At 35.9% G+C, this 26657-nt stretch overlaps 1 protein-coding gene across 26 annotated transcripts in view; it reads right to left on the minus strand.

Moving 5' to 3' along the window:
* Positions 1-26657, minus strand: part of LOC309653428 (lysine-specific demethylase 6A-like) — a 164280-nt gene that overhangs the window by 92859 nt on the left and 44764 nt on the right. For 22 of the 26 annotated variants that reach the window (XR_014259154.1, XR_014259155.1, XR_014259156.1 and 19 more), the window contains exons 4-6: positions 23420-23469; positions 9180-9238; positions 6665-6785 (exon numbers count right to left, since the gene is read on the minus strand). The exons of 1 other annotated variant lie outside the window; for it this stretch is intronic. Coding sequence is in view for 21 of the 25 variants with exons in the window: in XM_082448085.1 (XP_082304211.1) it covers positions 6665-6785; positions 9180-9238; positions 23420-23469 (230 nt within the window). In the remaining 4 variants the exon portion in view is untranslated. The remainder of the gene's footprint in view (positions 1-6664; positions 6786-9179; positions 9239-23419; positions 23470-26657) is intronic. 3 more of the 26 variants (XM_082448068.1, XM_082448066.1, XM_082448065.1) reach the window with 2 other exon arrangements.

The following is a 26657-nucleotide window of genomic DNA, read 5'->3' on the forward strand; positions in this document are numbered from 1 at the left end:
AGAAAATACAGGAAAAGATTTTCATGACAAAGGTTTTGGCAATGATTTCTTGGACACCAAAGGCACAGGCAACAAAAGAAAAAAGAAGACTAGGATTCTTAAAAATTAAAAACTATTATGCATCAAAAAAATACTATTACTGGGAGAAGATATTTGAAATTATGGCTCTAATCAGGGATTAATATCCAGACGATATAAAGACACCTATAACTCAACAAGAAGACATCAAAGAATGGAATTCAAATCTGGGCAAAGGACTTTGGTGTACATTTCTCCAAAGAAGACAAATGCACAGGAAAAGATGCAAGTGAAAAAACCAAAGGCAGTATCAATTCACTTCCATGAGGATGGTTATTACTTTTTTAAGAAATGGAAAAGAGGTTTTGGCAAGGACGTAGAGATTCTGGAATCCTAGTGCATTGCTGATAAGAATGTATAATGTGCAGGCAGTGAGAAAAGCATAGCAATCCTCACAAAGTTAAATATATGATACAATTCAGCAATTAGATTTCTAGGTATATTTCCAAAAGAACTGAAAAAACAGAGTCAAAAAAACACTCATACGTGAACGTTCATAACAGTATTCTTCACAACTGCCAAAATATAGAAAAACCTGCAAGTCCATCAACAGATGAATAAATGAAAAAATTGTGTTATATACATACAATTGAATATTATTTACCATAAAAAGGAAGCCTTATATATGCTAGAACATGGATGAATCCTAGAAACATTAAGCTAAGTGCAATAAGCCAGACACAATAACATATGATTCCATTCGTATCAGGTACCTAAAACTGTCAAGTTCATAGAAACAGAAATTAGAACAGAAGGGTATCAGAACCTAGAGGGGGGAAAAGGAATGGAAATTATTGTTTAATGTGAACAGAAGTTTTTACATGTTACTGAAAATTCTGGGAAATGGATAGTGATGATGGTTATACAACACTGTGAATATTATCAATGCCACTAAATTGTATATTTTAACTGATACAGTTGAATGTTGAAAACAGTATCATGTAGTGTGTATTTCTGCACAATAATTAAAAAACAATACTAGAAAAAATTTATGCTAGCCTATATGAAGTACATTTTAAAAACTTACTTAAAACATATTCTGAAATGGATTAATTTATTAAAATGCATGTGGCCCTTAAATAGCAAATGCATTATTCTTTCTATAAACAGAGTCAAAAATGCACAAAATGATGCAAAGGCTACAATGCTACAAAAAACAAAAGTTTTGGACTTTATGATAATGTCCAATCCTGGTTGTAATAAGATATTATAGTTATGCAAAATATTACCACTGAATGAAATTGTCTGATGGGTATATGTGAATTCCCTGTACTTTTTTTTTTTTTTTTTTAGTTTTATTGGAGTATAGCTGATTTACAATGTTGTGTTAGTTCCAGGTATACAACAAAATTAATCAGTTATACATATACATATACCCACTCTGTTTTAAATTATTTTCCCATATAGGCCATTACAGAGTACTGCGTAGAGTTCCCTGTGCTATACAGTAAGTCCTTATTAGTTACCTATTTTATTTATAGTACTATGTATATGTCAATCCCAATCTCCCAATCCATCCCTTTCTCCCTTCCCCCTTGGTAACCATAGGTTTGTTTTCTAGATCTGTGACTCTAGCTTTTTTTTTTAATTGCATGAAAATTTACTATGATCTGAAAATTTTAAGTTAATAATACAACCAAAACGGGGGAAAAAACCTTTTTTACTCAGGCATATCTAACATTTGAACAGTCTGAATACTGCTTTCATTTTCATCTATTCTGCAAAGCCAAATACATATCCTTATTGTGCTACCAGAGCCAAGACAAAACTATTTTTAAATATGTATATTATTTAAAACAAAATATATTTAATAACAGCTTTCCTCTAACAGAAAGAGCAGCATAACAGTTCCACTTTGTACTGTAGTACATTTTTAAGTCTAACTGACCTTGAAAACATATTAAAATGTTATGTGAGAAAACAGACCTTTCCTAAATGAGTCATCAAAGGAAATAAACTGATCTTAAAAGAGATGACAGTATTTCAGTATTACTATTATACTAAAACTCTAAAAAAGCAGAGAGATTTGTATAATTCGAATTACCCAGCCTACATTTTCTCTCTCAGTATTCAAGATCCTAAAACAAAAAAAAGTCCACAAACTTTTGAAAGCAGCAGGAAAATTAATGCTTTTACTGTTTCAAACCCCAAACAACATAAAATGATAAATTTTTCAAACAGCAATAATTCTGCAAATCTTGACACCAAATCCTGACAGCAAAAGCAAAGGTAACAAAAGCGAAAAATAAGCAAGTGGGACTACATCCAACTAAAAAGCCTCTCCACAGCAAAGAAAACCATCAACAAAATTAAAAGGCAGTGTACTGAATGGGATACAGTTGCAAATCATGTATCTGATACACAGTTAATATCCAAAATGTATAAAGAACTTATACAACTCAACAGCAAAAAACCCCATATTCAGTTTGATTAAAAACTGGACAGAAGACGTGCACAGACATTTTTCTAAAAACATACAGATGGCCAACAGGCACATGAAAAGACAATGTACATCATGAATCATTAGGGAGATGCAAATCCAAATCACAATTAAGTATCACCTGTCAGAATGTGTACTATGAAAAAGGCAACAAATAACAAATGTTAGTGAGGATGTGGACAAAAGGGAACCCTTGGGCACTGTTGGTGGGAATGTAAACTGGCGTAGCCACTATGAAAAACAGTATGGAGATTCCTCAAAGAATTAAAAACAGAATACCATATGACCCAGTATTTCCACTCCTAGACATGTATCAAAAAAAACCAAAACCACGAATTCAAGAAGATACATGCACCACAATGTTCACAGCAGCATTATTTACAATAGCCAAAATATGGAAGTGACCTAGTATCCATCAACTAATGAATGGTTAAAGAAGATGTGGTGTGCATGCATGTGTGTATGTGAGTGTATGTGTGTGTGTATGGGAGTGTATGTATATATGTGTAATTACTCAGCCATAAAAAAATGAAACTTTGGCATCTGAAGCAACATGCATACACTTAGAAGGTATTAGGCCAAGTGAAATACATCAGACAGAGAAAGCCAAATACCAAAGGATCTCACTTTTACGTGGAATTTTAAAAATAAACAATTAAAAAATAATTTTAAAAAAAATCAAGCTCATAGATATAAAGAGCAGATTACTAAGTGCCAGAGACAGGGGTTGTGGGGTGGAAGACAACCTATGGAATCTGCAAACAATATGACCAACAAGGGGTTAATATCCAGACTATATAAACAGCTCATATAACTGAACATCCCCCTGCAAAAAAAAAAAGAAATTTAAAAATGGGCAGAAGACCTGAACAGACATTTTCCCAAAGAGGACATAAAGATGGCTAACAGGCACATGAAAAGATGCTCATCATCACTAATTATTAGAGAAATGCAAACTGAAACAACAAGCTATCACCTCACATCTGTCAAAATGATTATCATCAAAAAACTACAAAAAACAAGTGTTGTTGAGAATGTGAGAAAACAGAACTCTCCTACACTGTTGGTGGGAATGTGAACTGGTGAAACCACTGTACGGAGGTTCCTTCAAAAAACTGAAAACAGAGCTACCATATGACCCAGCAGTCAATCCTACTCCTGGGCATATATCCTGAGAATACTCTAATTCAAAAAGACACATGCACCCCAATGTTCATAGCAGCACTATTTACAACAGCCAGGACTTGGAAGCAACCTAAATGCCCATCGACAGATGAATGGATAAAAAAGATGTGGTACATATATACAGTGGAATGTTACTCAGCCATAAAAAGAATGAAATATGCCAACTGCAGCAACATGGATGGACCTGGGGATTATCATACTAAAGGAAGTTAAGTCAGAGAAAGACAAATTCCATATGATATCACTTACATATGGGATCTAAAAAATTATATAAACAAATGTATATATCAAAACAGAGACTCACAGATATAGGAAACAAACTAGTGGTTACCAGTGGGAAGAGAGACTAGGGGCATCGGCGTATTAGGGGTGTGGGATTAAGAGACAAGCAACAAGGCTATATTGCACAGCACAGGGAATTATAGCCATTATCTTGTAAAGACTTTTAATGGAGTATAATCTGTAAAAATACTGCATCGCTATGGTGTACACCTGAAACTAATATAATACTGCATATCAACTATACTTCATTAAAAAAGAAATATTAATGTCAAAGAATATTAAAAGAATTAAAAGAAATATTAATGTCAAAAACATCCTAACATTAATGTCAAAAACATCTTAACATTCTTTCTAATATAATACTGTATATCAACTATACTTCATTAAAAAAGAAATATTAATGTCAAAAACATCCTAACATTCTTTCATACAACGAAATCAGAGTTATCAGAGTTTAAATAAGGGGGAAATGGCACAAAGAAAGAAAAAGAAAACTGCATGCCCCAAAATTTTCTGCTAAAATCAACATCGTTTGAAGGTCTGTTACTCTTTACCTAAGCCTAAACAAATAAAACTGGATACAACACTGTTTCCATTATGCCAGAGTAAGCCAAAACACTTGCAACAAACCAATGAATGTTATCTAACTCTGCTCTGCCTAATTAAAGGCTATTTTACATACTGACAATTTTCTTTCGCCCTCCAACATATTTCCAGAAAACACCTAAAATGCTGCTATATGATAACAACTACATTGCAAAAAAATTACACCATATTTAACTTATTTTCTGCCATATGACATGTTAACATTTTTGATAGGCTAATTTATACACTGTGAATGTATAAATGAAAGAAGGGGTTAAAATCTACAAGGTGCCAAAACTGTACTTTCTTTACATTTTAAATCCACTGACACCTCACAGTATACAGTTTCATAAACTCTATTCTAATCTTAACAAATAACTGATAAACCTAATCCCATTCTCTGCACCAAGTGCGTTTAACTCTGGACTTATTCCTCAGCTACACTGATCTCTTGACCAGTGTGTGATCTAAATTCTTTACAGTCCACTTGCAATGGTTTTTAATGTTCTTGGTTGAGTTTCTATTTGCCCTCAGTATCACTCCTATATAAACCCATAAAATGCAGAGGTAGTTTGAGGCACTTAATATTTTAAAACCTGAAAGAATTAAGGAACTGAATGAATACAGAGTGCAGTAAGGAATTAACTCAGCCGGTCTGGGTTGTTGAAACCCTGCCTATTCAAAAAAAAAGCTCTAGCCTTGACCAACTCCTGAGAGAGAAATCTCTAAACCTTTAGAATATCCTGCCTTGCAAGTGTACCTTTGTATACCTAGGACCTTGGGTTATCAAGATAATTCATTCTAACAACATTACAGTTTGATGTCTAAAGTGGCTGGTGATTAAGCAACTAAAACTAAGGTCAGTCAGGTGGCTCTCTCCCTTTCTACATTACCAAACGTCAATATTATACACATATACACATTTCACGGAAAAGAACAAAACCCTGGAAAGGCTTGGGAATACTCCCTGCATGTAACTAAACATCATTTCAGGGAGAATTAAGTGTTATCGATATGACTGCAATGAGACAGGACAAGTGGACTTTTGCACTTTTGACTCTGTTTTTAGTGTCTTTTTCCTTTGAAAATTTTTATCTATTTTCTTTCACTGTAAATAAACCATAACCATAAATAAAACTGTTTTCTGAGTTCACTGACCTCTTCCGAATCACTAACCTTGAGGCTGGCAGTTTAGGGGACCTGCAATCGCATCAGTTTTTAAGTAGCCTTTATTTAGCATTTTCCTTGTTAATGAGTTCAGAGTATGTGACACACACATATGCACACCACCTCTGTAATCAATATACTCTACAATTCACATCTATAAGGAAAAGAGCAAACATTCTAAATAGTCATAAATTCTCAAAACCTTTTTTCTCCAGAAACTTGAATTCTTTCAAAGAGCCATGCTTCTGATATATAGGGAAGCCTCATTCTCATTAAAAACCCTTGGAAAACATAAAATGATAGCACAAACCCAGAAACTCCTAAAAATGTTAAGTAATGACAAATCAAATTTCCATTATAATCAAAGTATTTAACAATAATGTACCATTCTTTTCCAATGATGTTTATGTTCACCAACTAGCAGTCCACAAGCCTTAAAAGATAACAAATCTATTAAATAATTCTGCCATGACACATACCATGCTATTAAAAATGGGCAGATTTCATCAGACCCACAGGAAAGAACAGTCAATAATTAGATCACAGATACAGCATAACTAACGACCTCTTCATCTCTACAGTGCCAGTCACATATTGGAGAGTGTTTTACATACTCAAAAATGAAATAAAAACCTCCAGTGTCTCCTTATCACAAACATCAATATTTACATTTTGTTAAAAGACAAACCAAAAACAAAAATCTAAAGCACTTAAAAGTTCTTCTGCGTATCTTAGCACCATGTCTGCCTTGTACCCCGAAATCCAATCCTTTTTTTCCTTTTTAAGTTCATATCCTAAATTCATTCATTTAATAGCAGTAATATAACTTCCAGTATTCCTCTATATTCTTAACATTTAACCCCCACACTCTACACACACACACACAAATGAAATAGTGCATTTCTAGGAAAAGCCCCAACCACCTACCTTTAAACTAGATTCATAGTCTGTGTTCACTTTGAACATAAGCCCAAGTCGTAAATGAATTTCCTTGGCTCGACAAAAGCTGGGATCAACATAAAGCACCTCCTGAAATGCTTTAATTGCCCTTGAAGAATACAGACATAAGAAACTGTAAGATTAACTGTATTTGCTTTGGAAGTACAAAAAATACAATAAAACAAATTATAACTTTATAAAAACACTATGAATGTAAAAAGGTAACTTTACCTTCCTCAAATTATTTGGCAATATTTAAATATTTAATAATATTTTCAACATAAATAAACAATTTAACATTCTCTGAATCAACTTAGAGAAGAAGACAGTAAGAAAGCTTTTAAAATGGCAAAAAGGTAAGAGTGTTAACCTTGGTTCTATACTGCTCCATATATATCCACTGTTAGAAGCCTTACTTTTACCTGCCACATTTTGGTTTACATTCAGCTTGGAACCTATTTTAAGTATGACGTGATTCAGATAGGGGTTAATATTTATCTTTTCCATATGGGATTCCTACTGTAGAGAAAGCAGTGCCACCTCTATCATAAATCAAGGACCCGTGTTTACAGGACTGCTTCTGACTTCTATCATCTACTTCAGCCTTCATTTGCCTACTTTTGTCCTAATTCTATTCTGTCTTGATTATTGTCTTTTTAACAGGTCCTTAGTATCAGTGGAGAATATCCAGATATGCTCGATATACTCTGAATATATTTAAGTGCTTGGAAGAGACAGAAAAAAAAGAAAAAAGTCTATTTTGAATTTCAATTATTCTATACTCTAAAAACCTCAGAGGTCACTATCTAGGACTGTAAATGTTTCCAAAGTCAATTCTCTTTTTATTATAGAAAGATGCAGATAACAGTCATATCACAATTTAGTACCAAGCAACACACCACATGTCTTTAGTAAGTTACTTCAGTTAAGATCCTACTTGTCAAATGCTGTGGTATATACACACATATATTGCAAAAACAAGTATTCTGAAAGGAAAATTTTCTCTGGGAAATACAGAGATATCATTTACAGATGAGTTATTAAAATTTGAAATCATCTTTCACACAACTAACTTAACACTGTCACACACATATCAAGCAATTAATATTTTCAATCTATAGACTTATCTCCTTCCTGATTGTACATTCCTATCTTCAATCTAAGGGGGTTCAAAAGTTATAACTACATGAAAACTGTTCAATGTGAGTCACACTTCTCTGTATCTAAAATGCACAGTTCTTTGTTCCCAGCCTTATACTGGATTTCACCTAAATTTGTTCTGGCTAGCTGAAATGACTATCTATTTGCACAACAACTGCAAATAATGATTTTTAAATATCCATTTTTCCATCTTGACATAAGGCAAAGTACAATAAATTATTCCATTTAGAAAAACTTAAAACCTTATTTCTAAATACATCTCCCTACAAACTTTATAACTCCTATTACTGGTTTCCGTAACCATCTGTCCTCTTCTCATTTGTAAGTGATCACAAGTCCATGACCCAATGCCAGTGATAGTGTCGTTCAAAAAAAAAAGAAGAAAGAAAATCTTTCTTTTTTCTAAGTATGGAATATGCTTTCAATTATTAGACTAGAGTCCTGAACATGAGGCCTGCTTCCACTACTAAATAGTTCAAGTAACACTAAATAAAAATAACACATCTTATTTCCCCCATCAACAAAATTTTAAAATTAAAACAAAATGATCTCTAAGGTCTTTTTTAGTTCTAAAAGTTCAGAATAGTGAGTTCTGTGAATAGGATTTTCAGGAAATTCACAGAGACCTTAAAACTGTCCTCATTCAATACAAAAGGTAAGTTGACTTAAGTTTAAAATCTCTCAAAGAAATACACAGTTCATAAAATGAAGTTGTAACATCTATAACCTACAAGTTCATGTAACAAACAATGTACTTCTGAACATGGCATAAACAATTTCCCAAAAAGCCAAGGAGTAAGAAAAATAATATACACGAAAAGTCATACAACTAAAAACTGAATATTCATTCACATTTGGGAAACCATATCAAATACTGGTCAGTGTATACTTAAGGAGTCTATTAATATTAGGAATGACCTACACGACATGGTTGCAAACACAGGTGGTGTACTCACTCGCCTTCCTTTGAATTCTCATAGCACTTAAATGAAAAAAAAAAAAAGGACAAGACCAAAAAAGTTTCCTATACTTTACTGTTTACAAAATCATACACATTACTATCATAGTTAATCCTCAAAACTGAAGGAGGTATCATTATTCCTATTGTGGGAAATTGAGAGTTCATAATCAAGTTACTAGTTACTGGGTATCAGAAGGTGTTTGCAAATGTGCTGAGTGGAGGGAATGAGGGCTGGACTTGATTTGAACCTACAAAGGTAATACACAACTAATGAAATGAGAGTTTACTGACATTAAAATATTTTATGTGTTTCTCATACACACACACACACACACACACACACACACAAAGTGGGAAAACATCTGATGTAAGTCAACTTACCAGTGAAATGCATTGTAATAGAAGTAAACCAAACCAAGGCCATATAAAAAGGCAGCATTCTGTTTAAAAAAAAAAAAAAACAAAAAAACAAAAAAAAAAAAAACGCCATTTAAAAGCTTTTATGTCTACTTTATGTTATTAAGTAGAAACATAATACATAAAATGTTCTTTAGTTCTAAAAATTCTATCCTATCTTACAATATGATTAAAAGAAACAATGAAGTCATGAGCCAACACATAATGCAGAAGCCAAACAACCTGGAGAAATATTTTCAGTTCCTTTTAATCAAGCCCACAATGAAAATAATTTTTTTAACTCCTACAATTTCTGTGAAACCACAAAGTTCCCAAATAGCCAAAGCAATCCAGAGAGTGAAGAACACAGGTGAAGGTGTCACATTACCTGACATCAAACTATACTACAAAGCTACACTAAGAAAAACAGTATGGTAACTGGTATAAAAATATTAGCACATAGACCAATGGAACAGAATAAAGAGACCAGAATTAAACCCCCACATTTATGGTCAACTAATATTTCACAGGGAGCCAAGAATGCCCAACTGTAAGAGGACAGACTCTTCACCTCTTTAAAACTGATGCTGGGGAAAATGGATAAGCCCATGCAAAATACTAAAATTGTAGTCCTATCTTACTCGTAAATATTAACTCAAAATGGATAAAAGATTTAAACATAAGGTCTGATACCATGAAATTTCCTGGAAGAAAATACAGAAAAGAAGCTCCCTGACCTTGGTCTTGGCAATGTTTTTTGGATATGACACAAAAAACACAAACAGCAAAATCGGAAGTCAACAAATAGGACTATGTCAAACTTGCAAACTTCTACGAAGCAAAAGAAACAATTAAAAACATGAAAAGACATCCTACAGAAAAGGAGGAATTTTCCAGATGTCATAAAGAACATTGAAGATTCATGGAAAGAGCTCAAAACATTAACAGGAGTTTGGAAGAAACTGATTCCAACCCTCATGGATGACTTTGAGGAGTTCAAGGCTTCAGTTCAGGAAATACCTGCAGATGAGTTGGAAATAGCAAGAGAACCAGAATTTAGAAGAAGAGCCTAAAGATGTGACTGAATTGTTGTAATTCACGATAAAACTTGAACAGATGAGAAGTTGCTCCTTATGCCTGAACAAAGAATGCTGTTTCTTGAGATGGAAACTACTTTGGTGAAAATGCTGTGAAGACTGCTGAAATAACAAAAAAGAATTTAGAATATTACATAAACTTAGTTGATAAAGCACTAGCAGAGTCTGAGAAAACTGACTGTAATTTTGAAAGTTCTACTGTGGGTAAAACATCATGCTATCAAACAGCATTACATATTACTGAGAAACTCCTTGTGAAAGGAAAGAGTCAATCAATGTGGCAAACTTCATTGTGGAGTTACTTTAAAAAACTGCCACACCCATCCTAACTTTAGCAATCATCACCCTGATTGGTTAGTAGCCATCAACATCAAGGTAAGACCCTCCACCAACAAGAGGATTATGTCTGAACTAAGTATTTTTATTTTTTTATTTTACTGTTAAACTACTTACCTTTGTTTGATTTTATTTTTTGCTACGCTGAATTGATTTATTTTATTTTTATTGAAGTATAGTTGATTTACAGTGTATTTTTAAATAAAGGTATGTACATTTTTTTTGACGTTACTGCACACTCAATAAGACTACAGTACAGTGTAAATTCAACTTTTTTTAAGCATTAGGAAACAAAAAAATTAGTGTGACTCAATTTACTGCAGTATTTGCTTGATTGCAGTGGTCTGGGTGAACCCCTAATATCTCTGAAATATGCCTAGTCTGTGTCAGTGTCTATCACAAACCCTAATTAAGAAATTATAGGGCTTCCCTGGTGGCACGTGGTTAACACTGCCTGCCAATGCAGGGGACACAGGTTCAAGCCCTAGTCCGGGAAGATCCCACATGTCGCAGAGCAACTAAGCCCGTGCGCCACAACTACTGAGCCTGTAATCTGGCGTCCATGAGCCACAACTGCGGAGCCCACATGCGCCTAGAGCCTGTGCTCCGCAACAAGAGAAGCCACCTCAGAAGCCCGCTCATCACAATGAAGAGTAGCCCCCGCTCACCGCAACTAGAGAAAGCCCGCGCACAGCAACAAACACCCTACGCAGCCAAAAATAAATAAATAAAATAAATGCTTTTTTAAAAATACCTTAAAATAAAAGAAATTATAGTTTCATGTGGTTTACCATCAACCTATATACAATGTGTTTGTATTAACAGGGCAGGGGTGGGGGTGGGGGGGACGTGGCTGGGACTCCGTGCTTTCACTGCCAAAGGCCCAGATTCAATCCCTGATTGGGGAGCTAAGAACCTGCAAGATACACAGCTCAGCTAGAAGAGAAAAAAAAAGTGGCTGAATGTCACCAGGATGAAGGGATAGGAGGGCTGCTGGCTTTTCCTACTGCTAGCATCAGAGCACATATAAAACTACATGGATTAACTCCCTGAGCGAAATCCACAAACAGCATCTCCTACACACTGGGCAATGGAAAAAACTGAAATGGGTGGGAAAGGCTAAGACACACTCTCGCAGTAAGCCCCACTCCCACCATACCCCCTCTGAAAATCCTGAGATAACCTCCAACTCCAAGCTTCTCCCTGGGGAGCGAAAACAAAGCGTTTGAACCACATATCTAGTGCCCCAGTTTTTAAGGCTGCCACCCCAAGGATCACCTAGCTCTGAGAATCAATGGAGTTTGACAATTATGTATTCCTTGGGATCTCTGTGAACAAGGAAGTGTCTGTTACACAAGCACCCCAGTACTACCTGTGGCACACCTACTCTCAAGATAAAATAACAAATTTCTTAAGGAAAAAGAGAAAGACACCAAGGAAATTTGCTAACTTTTCAAAGAAAAGGGAAAACAATGATGTATTTGTAAGTATATATACTGTAGCTACGATCAGGAAGCAATGGTACAGCATCCAAACTGGACTCATGGTCTTTTTAATGCATTGTTGCAGGTCTAACAACAGTTTTTATATTTTTACAAGTTTATTAAAAAAAAAAAAAAAAAAAAGAGGAAGATGAAGAGGGGACGTCCCTGGTGGCGCAGTGGTTAAGAATCTGCCTGTCAATGCAGGGGACACAGGCTTGAGCCCTGGTCTGGGAAGATCCCACATGCCATGGAGCAACTAAGCCCGTGCGCCACAACTACTGAGCCTGCGCTCTAGAGCTCGTGAGCCACAACTACTGAAGTCCACATGCCACAACTACTGAAGCCTGTGCGCCTAGAGTCCATGCTCCACAAGAAGAGAAGCCACTGCAATGAGAAGCCCGCGCACCACAAGAAGAGTAGCCCCCGCTGGCCACAACCAGAGAAAGCCCGCACACAGCAACAAAGACCCAACACAGCCAAAAGTAAACAAATAAAACAAGTAATTTTTTTTAAAAAAAAGGTTATTAAAAAAAAAAAAGTAGAAGAAAACTTTCCAATTTTCTACAACATGGATGGATCTTGAAGGTATTATGTTAGGTGAAACAATTCACACAGAGAAAGACACATATTGCATGACCTCACTTACAAGTGGAATTTTTTTAAACAAGCTCACAGAAACAGAACAAACAGGTTGGTGTTTGCCAGAGGAGAGAGAAAGTAACTAAGTGAAGGCAGTAAAAAGGTACAAACTTCCAATAATAAAGTAAGTAAATTCTAGGGATGTAATTCCTATAATCAACAATTCTGTAGTATATATTTGAAATGTCACTGAAAAATTAGATGTTAAAACTTCTCACAGAAAAAACTGTAGCTATATAAGGTAAACACAGACATGTATGTGTATATATATGTATATGTGAAATGTATCAAATCATTATGTTGGGGGACTTCCCTCGTGGTCCAGTGGCTAAGACTCCACGCTCTCAATGCAGGGGGTAGGGGTTCCATCCCTGGTCAGGGAACTAGATCCCATATGCCCCAGCTAAGAATTCGAATGCCACAAATAAAGACCCCACATGCTGCAACAACAACAACAACAAAAAGATCCCCCAATGCTGCAACTAAATATGCCGCGTGCCGCAATGAAGGTCCCACATGCCACAACTAAGACCCAACGCAGCCAAATAAATAAATATATTTTTAAAAACTATGTTGTATACCATAAATTTACACAACGTTACATGTCTATTCCAGTAATAACAAAGTGCTGTTCTTTCCAAGGTAATCAATTTATCATCAGATAGCTTATTGATCTTTCCAGAAAATGGTGCCATATGGGGAACTCAGTGTTGATCTCTGCTGCTCACAAACTGGACACTCAGTGGTGGTCATACACAGAACAGCCTTGGTGAATGAAATCCATGTTGCTGAGACCATGCAAAGCCTCTATGGTTGCCACTGTGTCCACATTATTCATTAGCCCTCTGGGTGATCACAGGGTTGGCCAGGAAAAGAGGCTGACTGTTATTCACATAACCAGTCATTATATCCACTTGATTATTAAAATGATCCTCAGCTGAGGTGACCCTCTGGCAAGTATTTCACATGTAACACAAATACCTTTATGTTTTTTCCCTCATTCAGAGAGGTACAAATGGCTTTTCCCCAAATTTTCTTCAGAACAATTTTCAACCATCCTCCTTCCACGTCCCTGACCATCTAGACAAACCAATGGACACAGCTAATGAATCGCTATATAACTGCACAAATGACTGTTACTTCTTCCAAGGAAAGTGTACAATCAGGTGCACTGGAAGGATTGCTATACGGATATTCCATGAATCATTTGGCCAATGCCCTCGTTGTCCAGTTATTATCTTAAGATATATGCATAGAAATAACTTTCCTTATCAAATGAACTCTAATCAGAACTTTAAGTCACAGTTATTATTTCACTTTGATTCTTCTTAGAAAGTGTTTATAATCAGCTAGAGGCAGGAATGCTTTGTGGTGGCATCCAGGAGTAATTTTGAGACCATGTCTCAAGTGTAAGTATTTCCGAAAGTAAGGAAGAAGATAATGGAGTCATAAAACTGCTAGCCCAAGAAAAAGCTGAACAAGAATTAATTTCATGGCTTTGAATAAATTGATTAAGACCATTATAATTTGTGATGAGTTTATTTGAAACACTGTTGGTGTTTTAATGTTTGTATTCAAGATTTAAGAAAACATTTTTCTCTTAATCTATGTATAACTAAGTAAATTTGTAAAGTAATTCTTTGTGAACAAAGATACAATAGTTACTTTTTCTCCCTACCTGCTCTTCTACAATTTGAAAACTGAGTATTCTTATTTGTAATGAGAATATAATTATTTGCATAAATTCAAAAAGAATCTCTTTTCCTTGTAAAGGACTCTACTGGAAACACTGATTATAACACCAAGGCTCTGACTGGAATGTCTGAGAATGGTATGTGCACTGAATCACATATGATCCAAGAGCTTGAAGGAACTAAGGAGCTACTGCTTACAAAGCTACCTTTGGAAAAATTGGCCTGAACCTGCCTAATAGAGTTCCATACCTTATCAGAGAAGTAAGGAAGGTCACTTCCTGGTAGGACCATGAACCTTAGAATATTTCGGGAACACAAGACAAAGGAATTCAACCAAACCTCTACATTGCAGGCAAAATGTAGTGGTAAGTTCCTGGCTTGACTTCCTAGACATAAGAGGCTTTTAAAAGTCTAGTCTGGGGACTTCCCTGGTGGTCCAGTGGTTAAGATTCCATGCTCCCAATGTAGGGGGTCAGGGTTCGATCCCTGGTCAGGGAACTAGATCCCACATGCTGCGACTAAGACCTGCTGCAGCCAAGTAAATAAATAAATAAATAAATAAATAATTTAAAAAAAAAAAAAAAAAAAAAAAAAGTCTAGTCTGAAATTTCTTACGAAAAGTTCCAGGAAGAAAATACATTTGTGACCAGTTACTATTCTTGCCACCTCTATGTAAATAATCAGGCAAAGCGAAAAATAAATAAAAACAAAAACAAATTTATATTTTTTTAATAAATTTATTTTTAAAAAATAAATCTGGGGCTTCCCTGGTGGCGCAGTGGTTGAGAATCTGCCTGCCAATGCAGGGGACACGGGTTCGAGCCCTGGTCTGGGAAGATCCCACATGCCGCGGAGCAACTGGGCCCGTGAGCCACAACTACTGAGCCTGAGCGTCTGGAGCCTCTGCTCCGCAACAAGAGAGGCCGCGATAGTGAGAGGCCCGCGCACCGCGATGAAGAGTGGCCCCCACTCGCCGCAACTGGAGAAAGCCCTCACACAGAAACGAAGACCCAACACAGCCAAAAATAAACATAATAAATAAATAATAAATAAAAAAAAAAAAATAAAAAAATAAATCTGTTGTTTATAAAAAAATAATCAGGCAAAATTTAATGAAACTACTAATTCTGTAAACAAATTATTCTGACCTTGATTCTCTGACAAAATAGGTGGTGAAAAAAATATGTTTACAATGGAAAACTATAATGTAACCTTTGGATTCAGTCTTGCATATTTACCAGTCCTTGACAAATACTGAATTCCTCCAATTTACACCTCTCTAAATTGGTGCTTCCAAATTTTCTCCATTATGACTTGGAATAATTATGAACAAACAGCCTTCTACCCAGAGCCCTGAAAGCTGATGCTATACAACATCATATAAACTTCAAGAATATTACCATAACAGATCATTAATGAACAAACTTCATGCCTACTACTGACTGGTCCTCTCATAAAGTTTGTCATCACAACTCAAGCCAGTAATTCTATGTATTGCCCCTGTTGTCCACACTCTACCATCTACTGATGCTTTGAGCCCATCATCTACAAATCTTGACTAACTGTCCTCTGGAATCAGAAATTGGGTTTTTAACATTTATTCTTTGTTTTTCTGTTATTTTCACATAAATTCGCCCCTCCTTAAATGCTTACTGCCTAGCCCTGAATGTAAAATGTAACTTCTATTACCAATACTCAACAGACTATTCATATTCAGCTGGTCCTAAATGTACAAAAGGCTATAGAACAAGAAATGAACTAACATTGTTCTAAGAAAGAAGAATGTCTCTTCACTCCTTTAAACAATAGTGGGAACTAACAACCAAACTATAGGTCAGATTCCTGAACCTGTTCCTTAGCACATCTGCACATTTCCTTCTAAAATCGCAAGAACCACATTAAGTGGGTTTAGCAAAAGTGCCTCATCCTCTGTATGTGAAACACACAGTATTTAATCGGGGTTCCTCATCCTCCGCTACTCACCTTGATGAGGATGGCTTAGCACAAACTGCCTTGTTATTTCTTTTAGTAATTTTCCAAAGGCTGACCCTTACAGGGCTCCTTGGCAATAAATTCCTACTTGCTCAGGCTGTAATCAGAACTGACCCCGGTTCTACATTGAATATCATTTCCCCAACTGCAACAGTACTGAAAAACAATGTTTTTCCACTTTAATTCTTATCCTCCTTTGAAAAACTAACAAACAACAACTACAAAAACACCAACAAGGTAACTCCCTTGCTTGCCTGATGAGTCACAGGCATGAAAATGAAATGAAAAAAGGCTATTTGATAATCTTAATGTCCCCTTCAAGGGAATCATTATTTTTGTCTCCTTGTGGAAGAATTCCTTCCTCTGGAACTAACAGCTCTCAGTCATTTTGGCATGAAGTTGTGGGTACAAAAAGCAAAAATGCTGCTATTGGATAACCAGGGTAATGGCGGGTGCCACTCCCAATTCCACTGTCTTGATGGCTGGACCCATGAATGCTAGCTATTAGAAAAACACCACCAATTCAGAGCATTATAAATCTCTTGGTGAACCCTGCCCCAGCTTTGCAACATACTGCCACATAACTGGCACTGTAACTGAGTCTTCAAAAGGCCCTTTCACCTCTCTATCAAGCCAGCTGCTGTTTCAGGATAATGGGGAACATGGTTAACATCACTGAATTTCGTAACATGGGAGTCCACTGCTGTATTTCTTTTCCTGTGAAGTTAGTTCCTTACTCTGAAGCAATTCTGTGTAGATTACCACAATATTAGATAAGGCATTCTGTAAATCCACGGATGTCAGTTTTGACAGAAGCACTGTCTGCAGAGAAGGCAAATTGGTAATGCCAGCAAATTTCTATTCCAGTGTCGACAAAATACTGACTCTTTCATGATGGAAGCAGTCCACTGTAATCAACCTGGCATTGAGAAGCTACATGAACACCTTAGGGAATGATGCCATATCAGGAATTGAATGTTATTGTCTGTTGCTGACAGACTGGGCACTGGCATTGGTGAGTGAAAGCCCATGGTGCTGATCCCATGCAACACTTTTGTCTCTGCCTCCATTAAAATTTTGTCGTGTGCCTGTTGGACAATGACAGATGTGGCTGGGGAAAGAGCCCATGCTATGCGCTTTCCATTAAGTGTACCAACGTATGTAGGAATGCCAGAAGAGAGATAAGACAGAAAAAAAGTATTTCAGTAGTAAACAGCTAAAAACTTCCCAAATTTCAGAAAAAAACTTTATCTGTAAATCAGTAAGCACAACTAAAACTCAAGTAGAATAAACGAAAAGACATTCAGAGACAGATCACAGTAGAAAATGCTGAAGATCAAACACAAGGAGAAAATTCTGAAAGCAGCAAGAGAAAAAAACTCTCTTACAAAACAAAACAGAAAACCAATCAGATTAAGCTGATTTCTCCTCAGATACTATGATGGTGAAAGGCAGTGGGATAGCATAATCAAAGTGCTCAAAGAAAACAAACTGCCAACCAAGAATCTTCTATCCTAGCAGAGTTTTCAACTATGAAAGCTAAATATTTGTAGATTATAAAAGAGAGAGAAAGAATCCACTTCAAACACACCCACCTTACAATAAATATTACAACAAATTCTAGTGAAGTTCTTTAGGCTTAGAACAAGTGTCCATGTCAGTTTTTCAAAGCCAAAAAACGGGGGTAGGGGGAGGGTTGTTTAACATCTAATTATGCAGGTATGGGACACAGTAGACTGCATATGTATTTCTTTTCTTTCCTTCCTTCTAACTGATTTAAAAACCAGCTCTCCATATAATTGTATTATTATGCCAATTAATATATAGTAATATAACTTAATGACAGAACAAATGAGTTAAGCTGGGAACAAAGCTATACTGGACTACAGAAAAGACTCAAGATGGTCAAGCAGATATACAAGAACAAATGAAGACAAACAGATATGGGAACTTAAGAGGCTAAAACACAAAAGCCAAACATACCATCTTTTCTTCTTAAACCTCAACAAATTACATAATATTATAACAACATACTACTACATAGTTCATACATAGTTCAACATACCTGTTGAAGGTGCAACAAATAAAAGAACGCAAGTACATAATGTCACATTAAGAGTATCATTTCTATAGCTCATAAAAATTAGTTTGGTATAAATCAAGGTAAAGTCATATAACTTGATATATACATGGTAAGCACTAGGGCAACCATTAAGAAAATAACTCAAAAACATATAATGAAAAAACTTGAAGAAATTAATTTTAAAAATCTGCTTCATGCAGTAAAACAAGAATAGAAGAAAAAGAGAAATACAAAAGAAGTACAATGTATATTGTACAGATGTATATACAATATTTTAATAATAACATTAGACAAAATTGGATTAAATAATCAACACGCAAATTATCAGACTGGATAAAATTAAAAGATCCAACTGTATGCTGTCTTCAGAAGACATACTTTATTATTTTTTTTTAAATTATTTTATTTATTTATTTTTGGCTGCATTGGGTCTTCGTTGCTGCGCGCAGGCTTTCTCTAGCTGCGGCGAGCAGGGGCTGCTCTTCGTTGCGGTGCACAGGCTTCTTATTGCAGCGGCTTCTCTTGTTGTGGAGCACAGGCTCTAGGCGCGTGGGCTTCAGTATCTGCAGCACGTGGGCTCAGCAGTTGTGGCGCATGGGCTTAGATGCTCCGTGGCATGTGGGATCTTCCCTGACCAGGGCTCGAACCCGTGTCCCCTGCATTGGCAGGCGGATTCTTAACCACTGTGCCACCAGGGAAGTCCCAGAAGACATACTTTAGATTGAAAAACAGACTGTAAATAAAAATATGAAAAGCAATGAATCATGAAAACACTGATTATAAAAATTCTGGGGACTTCACTGGTGATCCAGTGGTAAAGAATTCGCCTTCCAACGCAGGGGACACGGATTCAATCCCTGCTCAGGGAATGAAGATTCCACATGCCACGGGGCAACTACGCCCTCGCACCGTAACTACTGAGCTCCTCCACCTCACCTAGGGAGCCTGCATGCTGCAAACTACAGAGCCCACGCGCTTTGGAACCCACATACCACAACTACAGAGCCCACGCGCCCTGGAGCCTGCGCACCTCAACTAGAAAAGAGAAAACCCACATACCACAACTAGAGAGAAGCCCCCTGCTGCCACAAAGAGCCTGAGCGCCTCAACGAAAGATCTTGTGTGCCTCAACGAAGATCCCACGTGCCGCAATTAAGACTCAGAGCCAAAAATAAAATTAAACAAATAAATAAAAATTCTGGAATGGTTGGTTATACTACGACCAAACAAAATTCTTCAAAACCAAAGAACGTTAGTAGAACTAAAGCAGGACAATAAAAATAATTACATGACATGGAGATGTTGGCTAACGCTACAGTTTCAAATGCTTTGTGTGTAAATGTATCACATCAACATACAATATACACCTTAAACAAATAGTGATACATGCACAGGTCAATTATTTCTCCATAAAGCTGGAAGAAAAATTTAAATAAAATAATTTATCCATCAAAAATACATAGCAACTCTGATACATGCACCCAACATAACATATGACACAAAACCTATAAAAATGACCCCCAAAATAAGCAATTCATCAGTAACTGGAGCCTTAATCTCATATTCAATATAGATGGAACCACCAGAGAGAAAGAACACAAAGAGGGAATAGATAGCTTACACAAAACTTTAACCCACCAAACTTAACAAATATTTAGAGAATACTTCAAATAAAAACAGAATATATATATTCCTCTCATGCACATTAAACATTCTCCAAGATAGAACAAATATTATGCTGCAAAATAAATCTGAGTAAAAAACAAATTGAAATAATATGAAGTATGTTCTTTGAACAAAACAAAATGAAATTTTAAAAAATAATACCAGAAAGAAATGTGGAAATTAAAGAATACGTTCCTGAATAACCAGTAAGTCAAACTAAGAATCAAATTCTCAATAGACACAAAAAAGAAATTTGACCAAACACATCACCTTTTCATGATGAAAAAAACATAACCGAATAAAATTAGAAAGAAACTTCAACTTGATAAAAGATAGCTAAGAGGGCTTCCCTGGTAGTGCAGCAGTTAAGAATCCACCTGCCAATGCCAGGGGACATGGGTTCAAACCCTGGTCCAGGAAGATCCCACATGCAGTGGAACAACTAAGCCCATGTGCCACAACTACTGAACCTGCGCTCTAGAGCCTGTAAGCCTCAACTACTGAGGCCCGCAAGCCTAAAGCCCCTGCTCTGCAACAAGAGAAGCCACCGCAACGAGAAGCTCCCACAACGAGAAGCCCGCGCACCGCAATGAAAGAGTAGCCCCCACTCACAACTAGAGAAAGTCTGAGCGCAGCAGCAAAGACCCAATGCACCCTAAAATAAATAAATAAATAAATAAAATGTTTTAAAAAATAGAAATAAGTGTCAAGTGAAGGACTTCCCTGGTGATCCAGTGGTTGGGAGTCTACTTCCCAATGCAGGAGACACAGGTTCGATCCCTAGTCGGGGAAATAAGATCCCACATTCTCCAGCGCAACTAAGCCTGCGTCCTGGAACTACTGAGTCCACACGCTCTGGAGCCCACAAGCCGCAACTAGGGAGCCCACGTGCTGTGACTACAGAGCTCACACGCTCTGGAGTCCACGTTCCACAACCAAAGAGAAGCCCACACACCACAACGAAAGATCCCACATGCCACAACTAAGACCCAACACAGCCCAAAAATAAATAAATAAATATTTTTTCAAAAATTAAAAAAGTAAAGGGAAATTATGAAAATAATTCTATTTATAATAAAATATGGTTCAACTATACGTTATCGGCAAGACAAAATTTACATTGAAAGATACAAGTAGTTTAAAAGAAATAGGCTGTAATGTGTGGTACCAACACAAAACCAGGCATAAAAGATCAACAGAACAGAAAGTTTAGAAATAAACTGTTTTCTGTTTCTTTGAACAGAAAGTCTAGAAATAAACCAACAGATTTGTGGCCAAGACTGGTGACAACCGTGTCAAGATCATCCAGTTGGGGAAAGAATTTTCTTTTCAACAAACACTGCCAGGACAACTACATATCCACATGCAGAACAATAAAGTTGAAACCTTACCTTACACCACACAAAAAAAATTCACTTAAAATGATCAAGAACCTAAGAGTTAGAGCTAAAACTACAAAACCTTTAAAAGAAGAATGTGGATAAATCTTTATGACTTGGATTGGTACTGGATATACGGTACAAGCAACAAAAGAAAAAAAAAGTTATATGGGAATTCATAACAAAACTTTTGTGCCTCAAAGAACTCTATTAAACATGAAAAAAAGACAACCTAGAGAATAAGAAAACATTAGCAAGTCAACTAGATATATAAATAATATTGCAACTCAATTTAAAAGGGGCAAAGAATCTGAATAGACATTTCTCAAAACAAACAAACACAAATGTCCAACAAACAAACAAGAAAATGTCCAAACAGTTAGTCATCAGGGCAATGAAAATGAAAACTAGAGTGAGAAAACATGTTACACCCATTAGGATGGTGGAATTTAGAAAAGACAGAACAAATGTTGGCAAGAATATGGAGAAAATGGGGTCTTCCTACAATGAGTGTCAGAATGTAACATGGTGGAATCACTCCAGAAATTAGTTTAACAGATCAAAAAGTTAACAGCACAGCAAATTCAACTCTGAGGTATACTTCCAAAAGGAATGAAAATATGTCTTCAAACAAAACCAGGGACACAAATGTTCAGAGCAGCACGATTCATAGCCAAGGAGGAGACAGCAAATGCCCATCAACTGGTGGAATAAATAAAATTAATATCCATAAATTGTAATTTATAGTTCTAAAAAGGAATGAAGTACTACTACTGATACATGCTACAGCAGACACAAACCTTGAAAACACTAAGTCAGAAAAAGAGTCCAGACTAGACAAACATGTAGAAACACAAAGTAAATGATCACTTTCTTAAGAAAGGGATCATGGAGGACTGAGAGAGAGAATACATGTTCTCATTATTGTATGATAAAAATATTTTAAATAGTCTAAAATCAAATGTGGTATAGGATACACAAACTTTGTGAATATATTAAAAATCATTAAACTGTACCCTTCAAATGGGTGTATTCTATGGTAGATGAATCATACTTCTATAATACTATTATCAAAAAATAATAGTAGTAAATCTAAATAAACTTATGTGAATGTTTCTGGATTAAATAAACCTTCATACTTAACTGTTTCTTTCCACTCCAAGTACTTCACAAAAGCCAGCAACACTTTCAGTTACATAAGGGGTCAACACATGGGTTTTCAAACTCCTTGGGTAACCTAAAATTTCTTTGCAGGTAACATAACACTACCTATAACTAATTCTCATAAAAGTTATATATAAAACGGATATTATAGGTTATATCCTATTATAAGATAAATTTGTTTTGAAAAGCAATCTATTTAGCAATCTATTTAGCTATCTGTATCATACTTGAAAGCACATATGCATTGAAAGATTAATCTGCTAGCTAGTTTAACTTTACTGCTTAAATTAAGATAACACAGTTGATAATTTATCCTTACACGCCATTCTTACTTAGACAGATTTTCTAACATGGATGACTTTAATTTTACCCAGAGATCCAACCATAGCTTTTTAGACTTTTAGCCTGATTCACCCATCTTTAGAATCACCATTATGCATCCTTCATCTATTCCCAGCTACAAACTTTAAAAAGGAACAGATTTTTTTACTTGATTTTGTTATTAAAGTTTCACACTTAGAATGTCTTTTTAATTAGTCAGAAAAATACTAATTACGAACAATATACTTCACATAAAACAGCTGGCACAAAATACCTTTCTCCCCCTTTCCATGTTCCCTACTTAGAATTAGTATTTCATATAATTTGCCCCAAAATAAGAAAACAAAATTGGTATTCAAAGGTGCACTAACCTTCCAGTAGTCAGACTGTAAACTGTAGTATCTCTGATAAGCAGATAATGCTGAAAAAAGGAAAATAGTTATTAGTCCAATTATGTCCTATTTAAAAATCCACAACACAGATTTTAATATTTTAATACAAGCTGCCCATCATTCCTGCCTCTCCACAATTATATAAACAGCAAAAAATTTAAAGTTTATGCCCTACCAAGTTAATCACCTATGGAAATAATAATTATAATGGAAAAATAAATAACCTACAGGATATCAGGTATATAAACCATCATCAAATCTCATCCTTGCACTTAGAAAAATGTAAAACCTTGGCACTTACTTTAATTCACTTGATCTCCGTAATCAACCAAATGTCATGAAAATTTTCTAAGGCTGTTTTTACACACTATAATGAATTTTCTCAGAATCCAACACTTTCCAGAAAGATAAAACCTGAGCTGTAACAAACCCTTGTTTCTGGTGCTTCCTTTCACATAATCAACATCATCTTGGGCTACTAGCTTCAATACAATTCCAAGATGGTTATTCCCACACTCCCTAATCCATCTAAAGGCACAAAAAGTCTGGAATCACATAAAGAAGTTCCTGTCAGCCTAAAAAAAAGGCACATAAGGTAATAAGGTAAATAGGAAATCACATAAGCCAGGGCTCCCCAAACCCCCGGGCTGCGAACTAGTACAGTCCTTGGCCTGTTAGGAACTGGGCCGTACAGCAGGAGGTGAGCAGCAGGCAAGCAAGCAAAGCTTCATGTGCCACTCCCCATCACTCACATTACCACATGAACCATTGCTGACCATCACTACCCCACCATCCCACCCCCCATCCATGCAAAAATCCACGAAACCGGTCCCTGGTGTCAGAAAGGTTGGGAACCGCTAAGATAAGCACATCAGAATTAGTGTGAACATTCTTTAAAACTAAGAACAACAGGAAACTCCATCATGATTCCAAAGGAATAAGAATGTCTTTGAATTATCTGTTAAAGTTCCCAAGGGACAACGTTTAGAATGAAATACACTTAGGAATGAACACTGCCTTAAAGTCAAAGTAAAATAGGAATATTACAGTACGTGAAAGGAAGAGCAGATTGCACACAAGTATTGTAACACTGAAGATTTTCATTTTCAACAATCATTTTTATGAATTTCAGACATTTTCTCAATAAAGCCAAAAATATTATCTAATATCCTTTCATGAAAATAACTGGAGTTAAGAGAAGACAAGACCTAATGAGAAAAACCTGCTTTTTCAAGTATTATCATAAAATTATAATAATAATCAGAATTTCAAGATAACCAAATGTGTGGTTAAAAGACACTACTATATATGAGAATCACTGCATACAATACATCTGAGAACTGACTGACTAAAATGTTTGTTTTTACAAAAAAATTTAAAGGAGCAAGGCTAACACAAGTAGTCACAGATTACCAGAGAAAACACTCACCGAGAGAAACAACCCTTGAAACAAGTGTCAGGGTACAAAAGTTCAGTGCAGACATGCCTGAGATTTAAAACATCCAGGGCTCCCAGGTAAAGGAGGAGCCCCACAGTACTGCAAGACTTCCTTCTAGGGGCCCAGTCATACTGCCACATGTTAATCTGAGAAAGAGCTCCACAAGCTTCTGGCCAAAGAATGGGAAAAGGAACAATTTTTAAATACCCCAGAGCATTCTGGTCGTAACAATCTGGAAAGTAAGAAAAATACTCAATTCCAGCCCACTCCAGTCATCCTATCCAACCTAGAAGGAAGAAAACAGAAATTCTGATGCAATTCACTTTGCAAAGGCATAGGCTAACTAAAAAGACTGAGACCTAATCATAAGACTATAGAACACTTTTCCCTCCCCTAACACCTTGCTACCCCATTACTAAAGGCCTATTTACAGCAGTTCTTTTTAACTGGTACACCATGTAGAGATACCAAGAAAAAATTACAAGGCACACCAAAAAAAAAAAAAACAAAGAGAGAGAGAAGCAGCAAGGGGCACAGCAAGCATCAGAAACAGATGTGGCAGTGATGTTGGAATTATCACATCAGGAAATTTAAAACAAGTACAACTAATATGCTAAGGATATGTAATAGCATACCAGAATGGAAAAACAATGTAAAGAGAGATACAGAAGGCCAACAATTTCAAGTACAAATGCTGAAGATCAAAAACACTATAACAAAAATTATGAGAGTCGCAATAGATTAGATACTGCTAAGGAAACGGTATCTGAGATAGAGGCTTTATCAAAAGAATCCTCAAAAACCCCTAAAAACGGAAGATGGGGGAAAAAAAGAACAGAATATCCAAGGCTGTGGGACAACTAGCAAAGGTTTAACAAAGTGTTACTATCCTAACAAAAGATAAAGAAATACTATACTATCAAAAGATAAAGGAAGAGAGCACAGGAATTATTTGGAACAATAATGAATGACAATTTCCCCCAAATTAATGTAAGACAAATAGACCATAGATTCAGGAAGCTAAGAGAACAGCAAGCAGGGAAAATGACCAAAGCAAAAAAATACACTGAGGCATATTTTCAAACTGCAGAAAATGTTTATTAAAAAAAAAAAAGACCATGGATACATGGATAGTAAGGCTAATGTATCTTTTGTTTTGTTTTTTGACTGTAATAATAAGATCTGTATTGAATGATGTCTTGAGAGGGGAAAAGTAGTGATAGGAATGATGACAACAGGAAGAGCTTGGAAAAGATAATTCAAACCTATCTTCAGTTAACAAAGCCAATTATTGACTTATATGAAGAAATGGGGAAAGTCAAGAAAATAGATGCTTCTAAATCTGTTGATGAAGTTTTTGATGAAGCTGTGAAGATTTTTGACAAAGAAGGCTAACTCTAAACCTGAAAGCATCCTTTAAATAATGTTTGAAAATACTGCTTTGATAGCTGCTATCACAACCTCTTTTTTACATCTCAATGTAATCGAGATGTATAATTACATCTGAATTAACGGCCGGAAAGTACGTAATAAGACAAATTAAATTTTTTACCTTTTTTTTTGGGAGGGGGTCACAGGAGTAGACAGTAAATTTGAGTCTGACTTCATCTTAGTTACGGTGTCCACAAAACAAAGAAGGGCATTAGCTAGTTTTTGTTTTTACTCAAAAAGAATATCCCTTTTATTAGTTTATAGTTTGTGCCTTCTGTGACCAAAACTTTTAGTATGTCTATCCCTTCAGTAATTACAACATGCTTGGATTAGGGATTCCCCACGTCT

This window comes from Balaenoptera physalus (assembly GCF_965194825.1).
Source record: "Balaenoptera physalus genome assembly, chromosome: Y".
NCBI lineage: Eukaryota > Metazoa > Chordata > Mammalia > Artiodactyla > Balaenopteridae > Balaenoptera > Balaenoptera physalus.